The sequence below is a fragment of the Pseudopipra pipra genome, chromosome 8 (genome assembly GCF_036250125.1).
Source record: "Pseudopipra pipra isolate bDixPip1 chromosome 8, bDixPip1.hap1, whole genome shotgun sequence".
Taxonomy (NCBI): Eukaryota; Metazoa; Chordata; class Aves; order Passeriformes; family Pipridae; genus Pseudopipra; species Pseudopipra pipra.
This window is the reverse complement of record NC_087556.1, coordinates 18,968,382-18,984,454: the sequence shown is the minus strand read 5'-3', so window position 1 is coordinate 18,984,454 and position 16,073 is coordinate 18,968,382. Positions and strand designations below refer to the sequence as shown.

General features: G+C 39.3%; 1 protein-coding gene across 1 annotated transcript in view; it reads right to left on the bottom strand.

Moving 5' to 3' along the window:
- Positions 1 to 16,073, bottom strand: part of WDFY4 (WDFY family member 4) — a 130,382-nt gene that overhangs the window by 52,392 nt on the left and 61,917 nt on the right. Inside the window, exons 40-43 of the mRNA XM_064662793.1 lie at positions 6,940 to 7,017; positions 5,791 to 5,994; positions 4,881 to 4,932; positions 3,422 to 3,588 (exon numbers count right to left, since the gene is read on the bottom strand). Coding sequence (XP_064518863.1) covers positions 3,422 to 3,588; positions 4,881 to 4,932; positions 5,791 to 5,994; positions 6,940 to 7,017 — 501 coding nt within the window. The remainder of the gene's footprint in view (positions 1 to 3,421; positions 3,589 to 4,880; positions 4,933 to 5,790; positions 5,995 to 6,939; positions 7,018 to 16,073) is intronic.

Genomic DNA, 16,073 nt, shown 5'->3' with positions numbered 1-16,073 from the left:
CCCCTATAACATGCTTTAGCTTTTGGTCAGCCCTGCAGTGGTCAAGCAGATGGACTTGATGATCATTGTAGGCCCCTTTCAACTGAAATATTCTATTCACAGCTGTGAGGTATGTAAAATCCCCCTAAAAACACTGGCTCCACCAAGTGGATGCAGAGCTGCTGCACCATTCTGCCAGTCCTAGATGCTGCACTTTACAGCTGTTTCCTCTTTCCATTGAGCCTGTTCTTTAGTCAACACCTCTCTCCACACCATGGATCCCAATCCCTCTGATTTAGGCTAGTCCCTTCTGTCACTGTTCTTGTTATCCCCTGTGCTCTCTCCAGCCCCTCCTCAAAGCAAAGGCATTCTGCCCAGATTTCTGCCAGGCTGTGCCCGCTTGTTAACTTCAGATTCATTTCCTCAGCTGCTTGGATTTCTTACGGTCTCAAATGACTTCCATGCACACAAACGTTTACCTTTCTCCAAAATTCAGAATTTCTACACCAAAACCATTCCCTGAGCTTTCCAACACTTCCTTCACTTATTACACAGTAAACACACATTACCAATTTGGCAGGACTACCTTAGGATCGCAAAGATAAGGGAGGCAATCTTACAGTGGGTGCTCAGATTGCAGATACAGGAATCCAATCTCCTTGTCTCTGCTGGTAAGGTAGGGTCAACTTGCTCTGCCTTTCAGTAGGCAAGTTGATAGATTAGGTCAGAACAGGTTCCTATTTGCATTTCTCTTGCAAAATTCTGCTGCAGTACATGTTGTGTAACATCATCCACATCTCCTCCCACGACTATGCCACACATAGTCTCAGTATACCTGTACACACTAAAACCTCAGTGGAGCCTCAGCAAAATGTATAATCAAGCAACCAGAGTGTGACAGTTCAGTAACTTCTGAGAGAACAACCCTGACAGCAACACCCTTAAATCTGCACCTACAGTCTGATATATTCACCTAGTGAATTACACACATTAACTTGAGTGCAGGAAAAAACCTCCACCTTGTGCTTTGGGCATATATACATAGATATTGTAACTACAGCACCAGTTCCAAACATTCATCAGTGAAGTGACTCAATTCCCAGATTTGAGTTCAAAGTCACATTTGTCCCAAGCACACCAAGAGCAGTTCTTTTGCCCACCTTTCATAGGTGGTCCCTGCTGAGGCCATCTGTAAGGGTGATGAAGCAATAAAGCATCTCAACTACCAGCCCACCATCCTCCTTTAATCTGCAAAACTGTCCTGACCCTCCATCCTGTCTGCATTTCTCTGTGGGTAGTTTATTGCATAAAAAAAAGCCAACAAAAAAGAGACATTTCTAAAGGCTTAACTTTGCATAGTCTGGGTGCTGTTCAAACATACAGAATTTGACTGCTCCCTCACATCTCCACTCTCAGGGACTAACCACTCAGCAGCTTCCTTTAGCCTGTACTTAAACTATATCCATTTGCTTTTTTCTTTATACTCACGCTCTCTTGCATGCCAAGTGGCAAACTTATCTTGTTTAAATACTTAAGATTATTTTCACAGGAATGCCTATAAATGTTTTCTATTCCATTTTTCAAGTAAGATAAAAGACTAGTGATATTAGCATAGCAATACCCCACCTGCACTCATATTCTCCTGATTTAACTTGCTGAAGAACAGAATCTGAACTAAAAGACAACATCAATATCATTTGATCTGCTGCTTCTGCAAAAAGAAATCTCACATATCTGAATATATACAAAAGTATCTGTTTAATGGTAATGCAAAAAAATAGCACTGGGTGACATTATAAAACAATGACCACTTTCCAGACAAGAGCTATCCCTGTGTTCCAGAAATCCATCCCATATCTGCCAAAGCATCACAGTGACTTTTCTGTGCAGTGCAGGAGGTAAGATGGCTCCAGTTGCCTGCTTTAAGTGCAAACAGCTCAGGAGGCAGCCATTGACAAGGCAGGACAGCGGTGCACTAAGTGAGCACAGGACAGCTAATGTCACCCCCCGCTGCTTTTGTTAATACTTCTGTCAGCTCAGCAACGCTGCGACTGCTGCTGGAAAAAAACATGCCTGGCATTTCTGATGGCTTCCTGCGGAGTTACATGGAGAAGAGACAGACAGCCTGAAGGCTCAAAATGAGATCAGTGCATGGAAAACATGCCTCGCATTTTCATGCCTGTCTCCTTCTGCTGGGGAGAGGCATGGGGGGGAAGGGACAAAAGGAGGAGGGGAAGGTAAATGGATTATGTTACATAAACAGACTGCACCAACAGTTCTGATAGCATGAGGAAGTCATCATGTTAGAGAGCATGAATGCTGGCCACTGGCAAAGCATCAAGAAAATTTGGTGATGGTATTGAGAAATAAAATAGCTATTTCTATATCTATGTACAACTATCACAGCAGTGTGATGACTGGGTTTAAATACTGAAAGTCTGACCCTTGGCTTCCACCATGGGATGCTAACTCTTGGGCCAGTGGAGGAATGATATCACTGAAAAAAACAGGTACACTGCAAAAGATGAGGGAATGAGGTCATGTCTACTCCTCATGACAAAATCTCCCCAGTCTTGTGGCAAATGGCTCTGTGCTGCATATCCAACATCAAAGATTTGATCTGGAGTCACCATGGTGGGGACTATGCTGAAAGCAAAGGGCAGGATGCTGGCTTTTGAGCAAAGAGGTTAAATTGACAACATCAAAGTTACCACCTTCCTAAGAGTCACCCCTATTTACTCCACAACTCATGTCTTCCCCCAGTGTTCCTGAACCTGTCTCTTCCTTATGTTGGGAAGACACCTAATAAAAAGGCATCCAGTCCAGTGCAGGAACAAAGAGGGAACAGCAATGTTTTGACAAGATGACACATGATGGAAGTACCAAAGAGGAAGCAGGGAAAATCTTATAGAAAAGAATCTGCCCAGTTCTCATGGGGAGACAGGAAAAAAAGTAGGATAGGTACAGGGAGGAAGAAAACGTTTTCTGGTATTCATCAGGAAGAGATGTGAATGAACTATCAACCTATACAAAATTGGCACACTCTTCCAGAGATAATAAATACATTTGATCAAGGCACTGCTCTGAGCATGAGTAAAGGTGGGGGAGCAGGACAGGAATTCTCAGGGTCTCATAATTTGCCATGTCTTAGGCAAATTCAGACAATACCATCCCACAAGAGAGTATCTTGGCTGCTCTGCCCAAATTTTTTTGTGTTACTTCAAAAAGTTAATGTTTATTGCTCTTCAAGAAAAGTCTACATAGGAGTTCATACAGAGGCTGGAAAACTGTAATTGCTGTAAGGAAACAGATAGTGACGATATCTACTGCAGCCAGGAGCCACCTGAACCCCAAACTGAAAGGAAGAGATAGGCCTTCACATGCAATTCAGCCTCTAAAATGCCATCTCCCCAGAGAAAATTTTCTAGTTCATCTTTCATACCTTTTCACTCTCTGCAAACTCCTGCAATATAATTTGTCTCTCCACACACAGTTCCAAGAAGTCTTCTGAATGGAAACTTTCATGTAGAGCAGGGAAGAATGTTAGCTGGTTACAATCCAATCCCTTCTTATCCATCTCTCTTTCTTCTCCATTTAACATCAGGTCTCCTACATCAGCATAAAAGAGATTGCAGTTTTAGTGGCAGCTGGATGACACCAGAAGCATTTGCAATTTAGACTTTTACCCAGTCTATTCTACTTTAGGAAATACCACTATTTATCTGCAAAAAACAGCGAGGAGAGAAGCAAAATCTGTGACTGCTGAAGAAGGATGCTTAGTTCAGGGAACTAAAGACAGATACATGCAGTCAGTCATAATTCAGACTAAATTCCTATAATCACAGAAGATTAGGGAATTAGGAAAAATTTGAAATGGTAGTCTTCTGGGAACACACACTGAGCAAGCTCTTAAGAAAACCCAAGGAGAGACAGTCCACTTACATCTTGCCCAAGCTGTGTCCCAAGTTTTGCATATTCATGGAGTCCATACAGTTAGGAAAGGCATGATGAGCCTTCTTATTGAGGCAGACTGTAACCCCCTTCATGCAGAAACTCCTTGGTTGGAGTCTGTAACTATGACCTCCACTCTCACTTGTTTTCTAGGCCCTATCACACTGAAAAGTGTACAGCAATACTGTGTGTTTCCAACAGTGTACATTAGAATCTTGACTTGGAGCAGCTGTACAGGTGGCTGAAATCCACAGCCACAGACTGACATTTCCAAACTACAGTTCTTTCTCAATTACCATTTTTTGCCCTTTCTGAAAAACTTTTGACTTCTGTACCATATTTCAGTCCCCTCACCGCCCCTCTGCTTTTTATGTCTATGTATCAGAAAATCTGGCCTTGGAAAATTAAAAATGTTGAGAAAATGATAAGATTTTGAAAAATCTGGTTCTATTTTGAACAGTTTGGCATGTTAACATTCTTGTTGATTTCCTTCCACTCTTCATTATTTTGTACACATTTTTGGAAAGCTACAGTTCCTAATACCACTTCTCTGTGCCATCTATAACCTGGTTTAAAATACTGTTTCAAAGGTAGAACCGTAGTGTCTACTAAAAGCAGGGGGAAAGGCTGCACTTTTCCTTCTGATTTTAAAGCAACTGGGAGCTTTCAAGGTGCCCAAGAGTGCCCAAAGCTTTCATTTCAATATAGCTTTTTTGCTTTAGATCTTTCAGATGGCAAAATGAGAGCAGCAAATTCTGAAGACAGTTTGTATATATAACAATTGCACCAGCTTTTTCCCAGAAGTTACAGAGACTTTTTAGCTCAGAGCACCGACACTAAGTTTTTTTCACTGTATTAAATTCTGACTAGAACTCCATACACTAATTCCAATTATCTTTGACTGTTTGGGTTCACCCTCTTAATGATGTAATTTAGCCCTAAAAGATTACCTGGATTCACTTCAGCAGGGGAGGTTGTTTCATTTCTGTTTGCTAGGAGAACCTGGAAAGAGACTAGGTATGACCAGAGTAGAACATGCAGACAGGTGAACATAACTCAAAACTGTTTTGCAGAGAAAAACACAGATTAGAAGTACATTGTAAATAAATGCCTTCAAAATTCAAATAAACTCGGAAAGGAACCCAAAGGAACAAATGTCAACAATTAAGCAAAAAGACTATTGTCTCTTCAAAGAAGACCCTGCATGAGGCCAGTTATAGGATAAAAATCATACCACTCTACAGGAAACTGCGAGAATCCAAGCTTTACATAAAAGCTGCAAATGTCCTAGATATGGGAACCTCATTCTGAAATGCTTCAGCTTCTGGTTGATAGTATTGGCACTTGGAGATTAGAAAGACAGACAATAGTACATACCCCACATATACAGTTCAATGTTTAGTTTAAACTACTCTAATTCCCCTTTTGATCATTCACCAGTTCTAGCAGCCCTGATAAGCACAAGACTAACAGGACAGTGCAGCCTTCTAACTGGACTTTGTTGTATACACTGGGAAGCACTACATCCTTGAGATACTACAAGCAGAAAAGCATGGACAGGTTATACTGTCCTCAGTCTGGGGAGATTGTATACAAGAAAAGAGGGAAAATCATTCTGTTAAACACATTGCAGCCTCTCTTGCCTCTCTTATCTTCTTAAAACCAGATCCCTTCAGTGGGTTCACTATGCATGGCACAGCATATTGGTGAGTCAGGTGATAAGAACCAGAGGAAAGAGATGCACATATTTGTCAAAGGTTGGACTCCATGATCTTGGAGGTCTTTTCCAACCTTAATGATTTTGTGATTCTATAAAGTCACCAGCCCAGAAATTGTGCACCTCTTGCAAAAGCTTTCTACCTCACTCTTCATTCTCATCATTGCTGCTCGAGTGTTCACATCTTGAATCCTCCTCCTCATTCGTGAAGGCCCCTCATAACGATCCAGAATCCATCGTGGCTCCGAGGATCGTGATGCATCTCTCCACGGGCCCCTTCTGTAGAAAAGTTGCTCCTCAAGTATCATCCAGTCCTTGGCTGCTTTGCTGTAACCACACTGCTGCATCTGCGGGACAGAACCACTTTGTGCCATGTTTTGAACACTTCCCTCCCCTCAACCAGCAGTGGCACCACCCCAGTGATTCAGAGGGATGTGTCCAACCTACCAGATGGGATAAATGCAGAGGGAACACTGCAGGTCTGGCAAACACAAGCCCAACTGACCACTGGAAGTGTGCTGCAGGAGATTTTGCTAGTCAAACCAGTGATAGTTGGACTAGAAGATATGGTGACAAATACAAGCATGTTGCAAACTTGCAAATGGCTGTTTTCATTACATTTCCAACTCAAAACCAGTGAGTCAGAAGAACTGCATCACAGAGGTTTTATTCACTTCATTTTCGTTCTGGCAAATGTGTCTGTCAAATGGCAACAACCATGCTTGCTGAAAACACAGTCTGAATGTCTCAGTCAGAAGTAACTGTGCTCCCTCCCAGCTAGGCATAAAATTAATTATTTCTACTTAGTAGGTGTGTTCAGGGAGTTGGGGGGCACTAAAATATCAATTTAAAGGAGAGAAGAAGTGAGATTTTCAAAGAAGGAAAAACTTGTTGGTCTCTGATGGCCAATCCTGAAACAGAAACACACCTGTGACATTTTACTGTCTGTAAGCTTGAGATCTCTTTGAAAAGTTTTACTGGCTGCTAAGATAAAAAAAAAAAAAGTCATAGTTCTCACTTTTATTGCTGCCACTGTGAGAGTGGAATAATTCATTAAAAAAAAAAGAAAGAAAAAAGGCTCCTGAAAATAAAGTGGGTAATCCAATTGCTGAGTGATGCTGTCTGTATCACTTTTCAGTGGTAATGTCAGGGATGGAGTATCATCTCATCAACTCTCAGTAATTCTTTATATATACTACTCCTATCACTTCTAAAATGCCTGATTTCACAGGGTAGTCCAAGAGCAACCTTTCAACAACAGAAAGCTGTTGCACAATATTCCTGTTCTTTACCTGTATGTGGTTCTTGTACAAAGAGGCATACAGCTCCTGTCCAATTCTTCGGTACCGTTCCATACATGACACAAATCCCTAAAAGAAACACCAGAACACATGGCACCAAGTTGCTGCAGGTATAAATTCTGTGAGTGACAGAAGCAGGCATTAGTTGCTCTGTCTTTTACAAGAACAAGTAGGGAATATGGCCTGTGTCTGCAACTTTGGTGGCTCTCCAGACAGTACAATGATGAGACAATCATCTGAGAGCAAGTTACACACTTACACTGTAGTCATGATCTTAACAAGGGTCATTAGTAGAACTACTAAGAAAACAGCAAATAAAATTTAAGGCTTCTTCTTTTGAAGCTGACTTAGTACTGCAAGTAGCATAAAAGACATTTATCTGTTGTAGAGACCTTGACTGAAGTAAGGATCTGTAGTGATCCACCTGATCCTTTCTGCACAAACAGAAAATGCTAACAAAGGTATGGTCTAGATCTCCTTTTCTAAAACAGAAGATGAACTGCTTCAAAACACATTTTTGAGATTTAGGAGCCTAAGTCCTCTGGCAACACATGACTTGGTGTATAAATACACTATTTAATGGGATTGTGATGCAAAGATATCTGAGCTAGCTCTAGAACTGGAAACTTTGAGAGTTGTGCTAGTGCAAGACGACACCCGTAATAACTGCCTCTGCTGCTCTATGCTACTACAGACATTTTTGTTTCCTGATCAGAAAGGCAAAGCATATGGAATGGCTGTGTGTATAGCTGAAGCATTAAACAACTGCCAAGTAAGCTACTGGCTTGTTTCATCTTATTGCATGAAAATAACTGAAGAACCAATATAGAACTCTGCTTTAAAAGGCTGTCCAACACTCATGGGACTGTTTGAGTCTTGTAACTCTAACTTTTCTAAGCAAACACAAGAATAGCTGCTCCAGCTGTTCCTCTCCTTGCTCATTATCTCTTGGTGTAACTGCTGACAAGTGGCCACCTGGGAAGAGTTCAGCATCACAACCTTCTTAATAACAATCACAGGTAAAAATTCTCCTGTTTGACTGTATTTCCCAGAAAAAGATTCTAGCTATCCTATTACAACTACATTCTGCTGCGTCTGATCTGGGCAAACTTGCTTTAAAATTTTTTCAAATAAAAGCTCTCTGAAAGAGCAACTTCTTTTTCCCCTTAAGTCAATGGTACAACACATCAGGACCTCACTCAGGATAATGCTCCTAATCACTACTGAAAGAAGCAGAATCCCCAAAATTCCCACAGTATCCAAATAAACTAGAAATATCTGTTCCATGTGCCAGCCAAATATGTTGGAAAGATGCAGGCTTACTTGAACATGATTCTGAAGTCAATATAAGATTCTTCAGCCTTCCCAGAAACTTTCACAAGGTACACCAAAGCCATGAAATTAAAAAACAGGATTCGGAGTGGTTGACCATTAACTGCATTACAGAAAGTAGCAAAAGTGTCCTTTGATAAATTGATAAATTGATCTGTCCTTTGATAAATTCCTAAGGATTAGAGGTGGCAGAGAAGGCAGAAGCTGTTCAGAGATTGTATAGGAGAGATGAGAGTGCCCCCAGCTCCATCTGAAGATTCTCATGACCACCTGATCTTCCCTGACAAAGGTGAGATTTCTGTGAGTCACAGCATGAGGCTAAACTGGCTGTCAAAGTCCTGGCCTCTCACTACCTAAAGCCACGGATCAGGTGGGTAACTTTTAAATGCATGGACTCTGTGCCCCACTGGCGGTGATTCCTCACAGCAAACTGTCTAGCTGCTGCTTGCACTGTGCTATAATTAAGTTAACATACAAGGTCTGTGTGGTGTGCTGATCACTGCTGGCTGCCAGCCAGGTCTGTACCCCTGCCGCGAAGTCACATTTATTGGTGTTTCCCTGCAGGAAGCTCCTGTTTTACACTGATGAAAGTCATTATATTTTTGTTTGTTTAAAGCATCATTAAACCTGTAATCACAGTTGTGGCCTCACAAAACTATTCCATAATTCATATAAAACTCCCATAAAGCCTGACCTAGAAAGCAACAGCATCTCTGCTGTTAAGACAGGCTCAGTACAGGAGAAGAGCTGAGATCAGTTGTATGTGGACATAGGGCAAAAGCCATTCAGAGTAGACAGCCAATGCCTCCAAGTATTAATAACCATTTTAGATACTCACAGGCCACTCAAGCCAAGTCAGTGCTCTACTGGAAGCTGTTTCAAAGGTGCTCATAATCTATATTTCAGTCATGGTCACCGTTCAGACCCCTAAGGTCAAAGCCCACATTGCAAAGATTCTCACTGACCCAACTCCTAGCCTTTGAAACATATGAAGGCTCCTAAGAAGGAAAAATTCTGCTAGCCACATCTGGTCAACTGAAGACTATCCAGTTTGGTTTCCAAATGACCTACAGCTAGCCATCTTCAACCAGATGAAAATGTCCCTATTGATCATCCCCACAGGAAAACCATTTGGCTGTAAAATGAAATGAACAGTTAAAAAAAATTGGAGATGACTGGGAAAAAAAACCTACATAAGCCAAACCAACCAACAAAACCAAAACCTGAAAAAGATACTCAATAAACATGGAGAATATAGACCAGACTATTATTTATTAAGTGTTCAGTTAAAACAATTACACTATAATTCTTAATGAACAACTAGTGCAAACAAGTTTCTAACAATTAAACAGATTCCATTAAAAAATGTAGGTGTTTATCCTTTAAAATGGCAACTCTTTATGCAGTAGATTAAATACAACAGTGTCAAAGTGTAGTATTTTAAACAAGAACAATATGCCAGCTTTGGTAATTGTTAATGCAGTGTTACATAATATAAAGTTTGAGTTCCATATGCAGAAAAACAGGTGTAAATATAAGAAATATAATGTGCATTTTAGGGAAGGGCATACTAAAAGGCCATATTGATCAATCCTTTCCTAAAAATCTGAGTATGAAACCGTGCTTTAAGTCTTTTTTTATACAGATTTCTCTACTTTGCAGCCTTAGACAATCACATTCTAAGTAGAACCAGATAATTTTGCTGCCAGTATTTAGAGTTTGAAAACGTGATGGAATTTACAAGTTATTTTCCTATTAAAAAACAAAAAAGCCCTATAGATCCAAAAACCATGTCTCCTCTTGTTGTGTGAAGTTCTCATGCAAATAGGAGAGAAAATGATTAGCACTGAGGAAATCCAGAGAGTGAGTTTTCTATAATTTCTTTCAACTAAAGGAATTGAAAGACTGCTTGTAATGAGAAACAGTAAAAAAACCCCAAACCAAACCAAACCAAAACACCCCCCCCCCCCAAAAGAAAACTGTCAAAAAGAGAAAAAAAAAAGATTGAGGTGTGACTTCTAAGTTAACAAATCTCTACTGAGATCTGGAATGCTTTATGTCTGTTTAGATCACTTAACATTCCCACACCTCATAAATATTCAGGCTTGCCATAATAAACGCATGTTGCATGATACAGACACCGCATGTACCACAGCTCTTTCCTTAAGAAACATTCTGTCCCTGGGGCTCTGCACTTTGAAGCTTTCTTTGGAGAATTAAAGGCTATATTTTACAGAATATATTACAGAACACACATGCACACAAAACTATGTGCCAAAACTCTTAATAAATGAAAATAAACTTCAAGACAAAATAATTTTGGACTTCTAAAAGACAAAAGGAAAGCCCAAATATTCAATCCCTCACTGTGCCAAGCGAATAATCCCACGGATGATAGTGACAATACCCACATACCTGTTTTGAAGCATGTGTTTTAAATCACCTGTTGGTAAGGGCCAGAACTAATGATAATGGTACACTATTTTAGCTCTTCTGAGCAAAATAAATATTATAAACATATAAGCATAGAGAGGGCACTTATGTAGCATCACAGCTATAACAAAAAAAAGTAATATACTCTTGTATAGTACTTTTCACCAGTACCTCTTAGAGGTCTTTATGAAAGAGGTCAAAGTCTTTAGCTTATAATTGGGGAAACTAAGACAAGTAAGTTTCTGGAACATCATAGAACCATAGAATGGTCTGAGTTGGACAGGACCTTAAAGATCACCTACTTCCAACCCCGCTGCCATGGGCAGGGACACCTTCCACTAGACCAGATTACTCAGAGCTGCATCCAGCCTGGTCCTGAACACCTCCAAGGATGAAGAGTCCACAACCTCCTGTCACTATGACCTGGTTGCAGGGGAAGAGGGAATGGTGATGCAGCAAACCCAACCTGAATTAATTTGAAACAGCCTGGTAAGCCTACAAAGAGGATGCACACGGTGACAGCATGCAATAGTGGGAAGGGGGAACAATTTGATGAACAAATTTGGAAATCCCTTCTACTCTTATGTTCCCAGTGGCAGATAGTAAGTACTCTAATATAGCTGATCTACCAGATATTAGATCTCATATTCCAGGAAGAGTCCACGTACCTTATTCCTCTAACCTGGGCCTTCACAATTCTACAAGGAAGGCTTTTTGATCTAATTACAGTTATTCAAGCAATCACTAGGCTTTTAGAAAGTATTCCGTGGGTGTAGGAAAACAGAACAGGAGGTAATGTTAGGGGCATGCCACAAATTGCATTTAAGTAGCATATGTGACAGTGGGAAAGAGTTTGTGCATGGCAGAAACAGATCTGATGACCCTGATTCAAGAAATCACTGTGTTTAGGGCTGTGTTTAGGCATGTATTTCACAACTTTTATGTACAGGTTTTCTGCTAGTGAAGGGGGGCAGATTTGCCTTTAATCCAAGTATTTAAGATACAAACACAGAAAATATATGTGCAGCACTTGGACTTCAAAAGTGACAATTAATAACACTTAAAACCTCTGTGGATGATAATTCCAAAAGAAGGAAACAGGAAATTCTCATCAGAATGAGAAAAATTACATTATACTAATGTGATATATTTCACATCTTGAATCAAACAGAAAAGCTGATTAAATAGAACACAAAGGAAATGCCATTTTATAAAGAGCAAATTGTTAAGCTTTTCTTATATATTACCCAGCAGCTCAGTATTAAATTGCATCTACCTGTGGTGCAGCACTGCTCCTCTCAGCAACCCCGTATCCCATCTCTGACCTCTGGACTGCTCTAACCAGTGTGGATCTCCTGTCTCTGAGGATGTGACTTAGTCAGGAAGGAGACACTTCCTCAAAAAAGCAAATGATTTTTGCAGTCCCCATCTAGACCCAATTATCTTTTCATAGAAATTCCTGAACCACTATGACTTACACAGCCACAGGGTGAGATTGTCAGTAAAGTTTTGAGTCTAAACTCTTTTGACATGTAAAACCTATCTTGTATTCATGGCAGTTCTTATGCTCCTCCTTTTTCCACACATCTAATCAGAATTTCCCCTTCTGACGTGTGCAATTAAAGCTCAGTACTTCTGGTCCTTTCTTGCTAAATCACAGAGAATAAACCAATCAACCCCTTCCTCATCTGGCTCACAAGCGGAGGATAGGATTACTGCTACCATGGCAGTTTTACAAAGAAACATCCGAGTGTTATAGTAAATTACTGAAGCTGGGTGGAGTCTCCAATTCACCAGCCCTGTTCTACTTGGATAGGGACAAAGTGCCTAACATCTCCAAGTCTACTACTGCTACTAATCTAACAGTGAATCAGAGACTGGGTGCACTACTACCCTGTGCAAACAATGTCACCCATCTTGTGAACAGGCTACTTTTCAGGTAATCAAGTACGCACTAGGAAACAAGTAGGTTCATTTCATAAGAGGAAAAATTGTTCCACTAGTTACAAAGTAACAATCATTAAACTAAGGCAGATAATGTTTTCCTTAGCAGATTAAAGAGAGGTTTATCCTAGTCCTTCACATAGACTCTCCACACTGATGGTGTTCGCAGGCTCTTTTGAATCACAAAATTGTTATTGCTATGTGGATTTTATTGTTGCTTTGCCAAAATTCATTTAGCTTTTCAACAGACTGAGTTCCAGCAGTTAAGTGTTGCATGGAAGCTTTGTGCCTCAACCCGCTAGGAGGCTAATGCAGAGTGCCAACTGCTCCTAAGGATCATGGATGGATTCCTGGCATTGCCAGTTGGTTGGGGAATAGCAGACTTAATGAGAAAATCCTCCATATTTCAGTGCATCATAAATGTACCCACACACAGGGGCAGGTTTCAAAGGGTAACCCTGAAGTATGGTGTATATGTGATGAGACTTCCACACTGTTTATCAGCTACACTCAGGAAGTACAGAAGCAGGTCTACTTCTATAGCAACTATATATATGTATGCATGTGTGCATACACACACAGTCCTTCAACAGATGATACTACTGAAGAGATTAATGCCTGAGAGAACAGATAACTTGTCTCCTAATAGCAAAAACACACAATGAGAGTTAAGGCATGTTTGTTCTTTAATCCTATCTCTGAGAATGACTTCTGTGACTTTGGGATAATACACTCAACCTCGTGAGGACTCAGTTTCCATCCTGTTACAGCAGAGGCATTAGCTTCTATATCTAGTGAAAGGTGAAGGTCAGACTTTGGAATTATGGGGAATAGCAGTGGAGTCTCTTCACTTGTTCTTACCATTTTCCTATTACTATTTAAAATGCTGACATTCTACAGGTGCATGTATCTTAGGGCTTTATTACATACTATATCAATGCATTTGTCCAAAAGCCTCATGCACATTTGAGTAATGGATTTTATTTAAGAAAAATGTGCTCTTCTAATCCTTTAGCTGATGAAAGAATTCTGTAGACGTTAGCTTATGCTTAGAGCTCAGAGTACAGAATACAAACATCTCTCTCCTGACCCTCAAAACAATCATTTTTCTAAAATTACTTACATTTGAAGGTGACAAGATTACTTCTGGATTTTGTTAGTGCCTCTAGTAAAAGCTTCTCTGCAGCAGAAAGCATGAATAGAACACAGATAGGTACAACCAAACTTTAATTTTGCTAGCAAAGGTGAGAACAATGAGAAATGAATGGTCACAGACTTCAGCACAGTTAGCAACCTATACTCTCACTTAGAAGAAATATTTATGTCAATCTTGCAGAGATATCTAGGACCTCCCCTAATTTTCTGTTCTTTAATTTTCAGTTTAAATTGCCACTTTAGGCTTTTGAATCAAACAATCCATATAAAGCAACTTAATTCAAACAATTTTGTTTCAAATTATTATAAATAAAATGTTGCATCGAAATTTTGGAAGAAAACAGACATACTTGAAACAAGAAATATGAAAAATTATTTGTCTTTTTGTGTATTCAGCAAAGAAAAAAATAGTTTCAGTGGCTAGCACTTGTTTCTAGGGTTTCTCTGAAACCGAATAAAACTCCTCTTTCATCCATGTTAACACTGTTTACTCATTTGGCATCATCTTTGTTATGTGAAAATAAAACTCTGCAACCAACAGCTCTTGAAAGATGAGACTTTGATGCCAAGAGCTTTAAACACTAAATTCCACTCACTGAAATCTTATATCCAAGCTTAAACCTGACCCAGACACAATCTCTAGCTTGAAAGGCAGAAGTATATTTAAAAAAAAATATGCAGGAGAAATAACAGACATCTTGTTATACAATGTGTAATTCAATGAAGGGACTTCACTGCCACAGAACAGCACTGAGTTTAAAAACACAGAAAAACTCCCTCTGAAGAATTACCCACAAAAAATCTTTAATTATTAAGTGATAATATCTCTCGTATTGCAGGTTTTATGATGAAAAGTAAATCAAGAAAGACATAACTGATTTTTCTCCTGTGCATTGTGCTGTCATACACAATGACAGCAACCTGTAATGAATTTTTAGGGGACAGACTCTGGGGTGAGGGGCCTATGAATCTGAGTCAGCCTAAAAGTTCGTATTCATCTTCATACAACATTTCTATTCCAATTCTCTGTTAAACAGTTATCTTCAATAAATGTGGAAATTATTCCCATACATTTCAGAAAGGTCAGTTATTTGTATCACACAACATGAAATAGCTCTGTATTTTATGTTTTCATGCAAATATCATCTTACATAGACCTGTTGAATTATTTCTTTATGATATTGTAAACAATCTGAAAATTATAAATGAGCAGTATGTCAGATATCCATGTAAGAGGACATAAAAATTTCTTTGTTCAAAGTTAAAGAAACTTTTTTCCAGCTTGCTGCAGCATGCTGTAATTTAGCTTTGAGCCAGTTATTAAACAAGACAATAATATTATAATGGAAATTGTTTAATATACATCATTAATAGTAAAGTGCCTGCTTTCATTGAAGTAAAAAAAAATGTGTGCTATGAGCAGTTTTGAAATGAATATTTGATTCCAAAGTTCCCTTGTGCATTTAATGACATGCTAATTTACATTTTAATTACTTCCTAAGAAATCAAAGCATTTGTTGACAGAAGAACATAATGTCAACTTCACGGTGCACTGTTGGTGGATAGTTAATGAACTTAATTAGATAATTAGTGATGTTAATTATCCTTCTATTATGAAGATAAACATGTTACACAAATGATGCACTTTTCAAAGAAATATCATTAAATGTTTACTTGTTTTAATGCAGTTAACTTGAAAAACTGATAAAAGACCAACTGAGTGACTGGTAAGAAAAAGATTTAAATAATAATGGTGATCATGTTTCAAATATTTCTATCTTCTTCATTTCACCTACTATGAACTGCTAAGTTGGTCTTGACTCTCCTTCCTCCAAAATTAGCAAGCTAATATTTTATTTAGCAACCTAGGGTTTTTGTTCAACCCTGTTCTTCTCTTCACTACATTGCATACTTCTCCCTCCTTAAACAACCATTCTCTGATGCAGTTGTTTGAAAACCAAGGCTTATAAGCATCAGACTTAATTTACAGTCAGTTATTGAAAGATGCTATAAAAATGGAGGAAAGAAGTAGCTACTATTTGAAGGCACTGGTCCACTACTTAGCTCTGAGTTCAGCTGCTGGTATAGTGTTGCCATTGACATCTTCAGTTATAATGGCAAAGGCTCTGTAAAATCATGAGATAAAGCTTCTTTCTTACAGAAGTCAAAATAAGCTAACAATGATTTTATGTCCTGGGGACAACAGCCTTGGAATAAATCATCACCTTTCTGCTTCAACATCAGACACTTTTGCTTGAAAA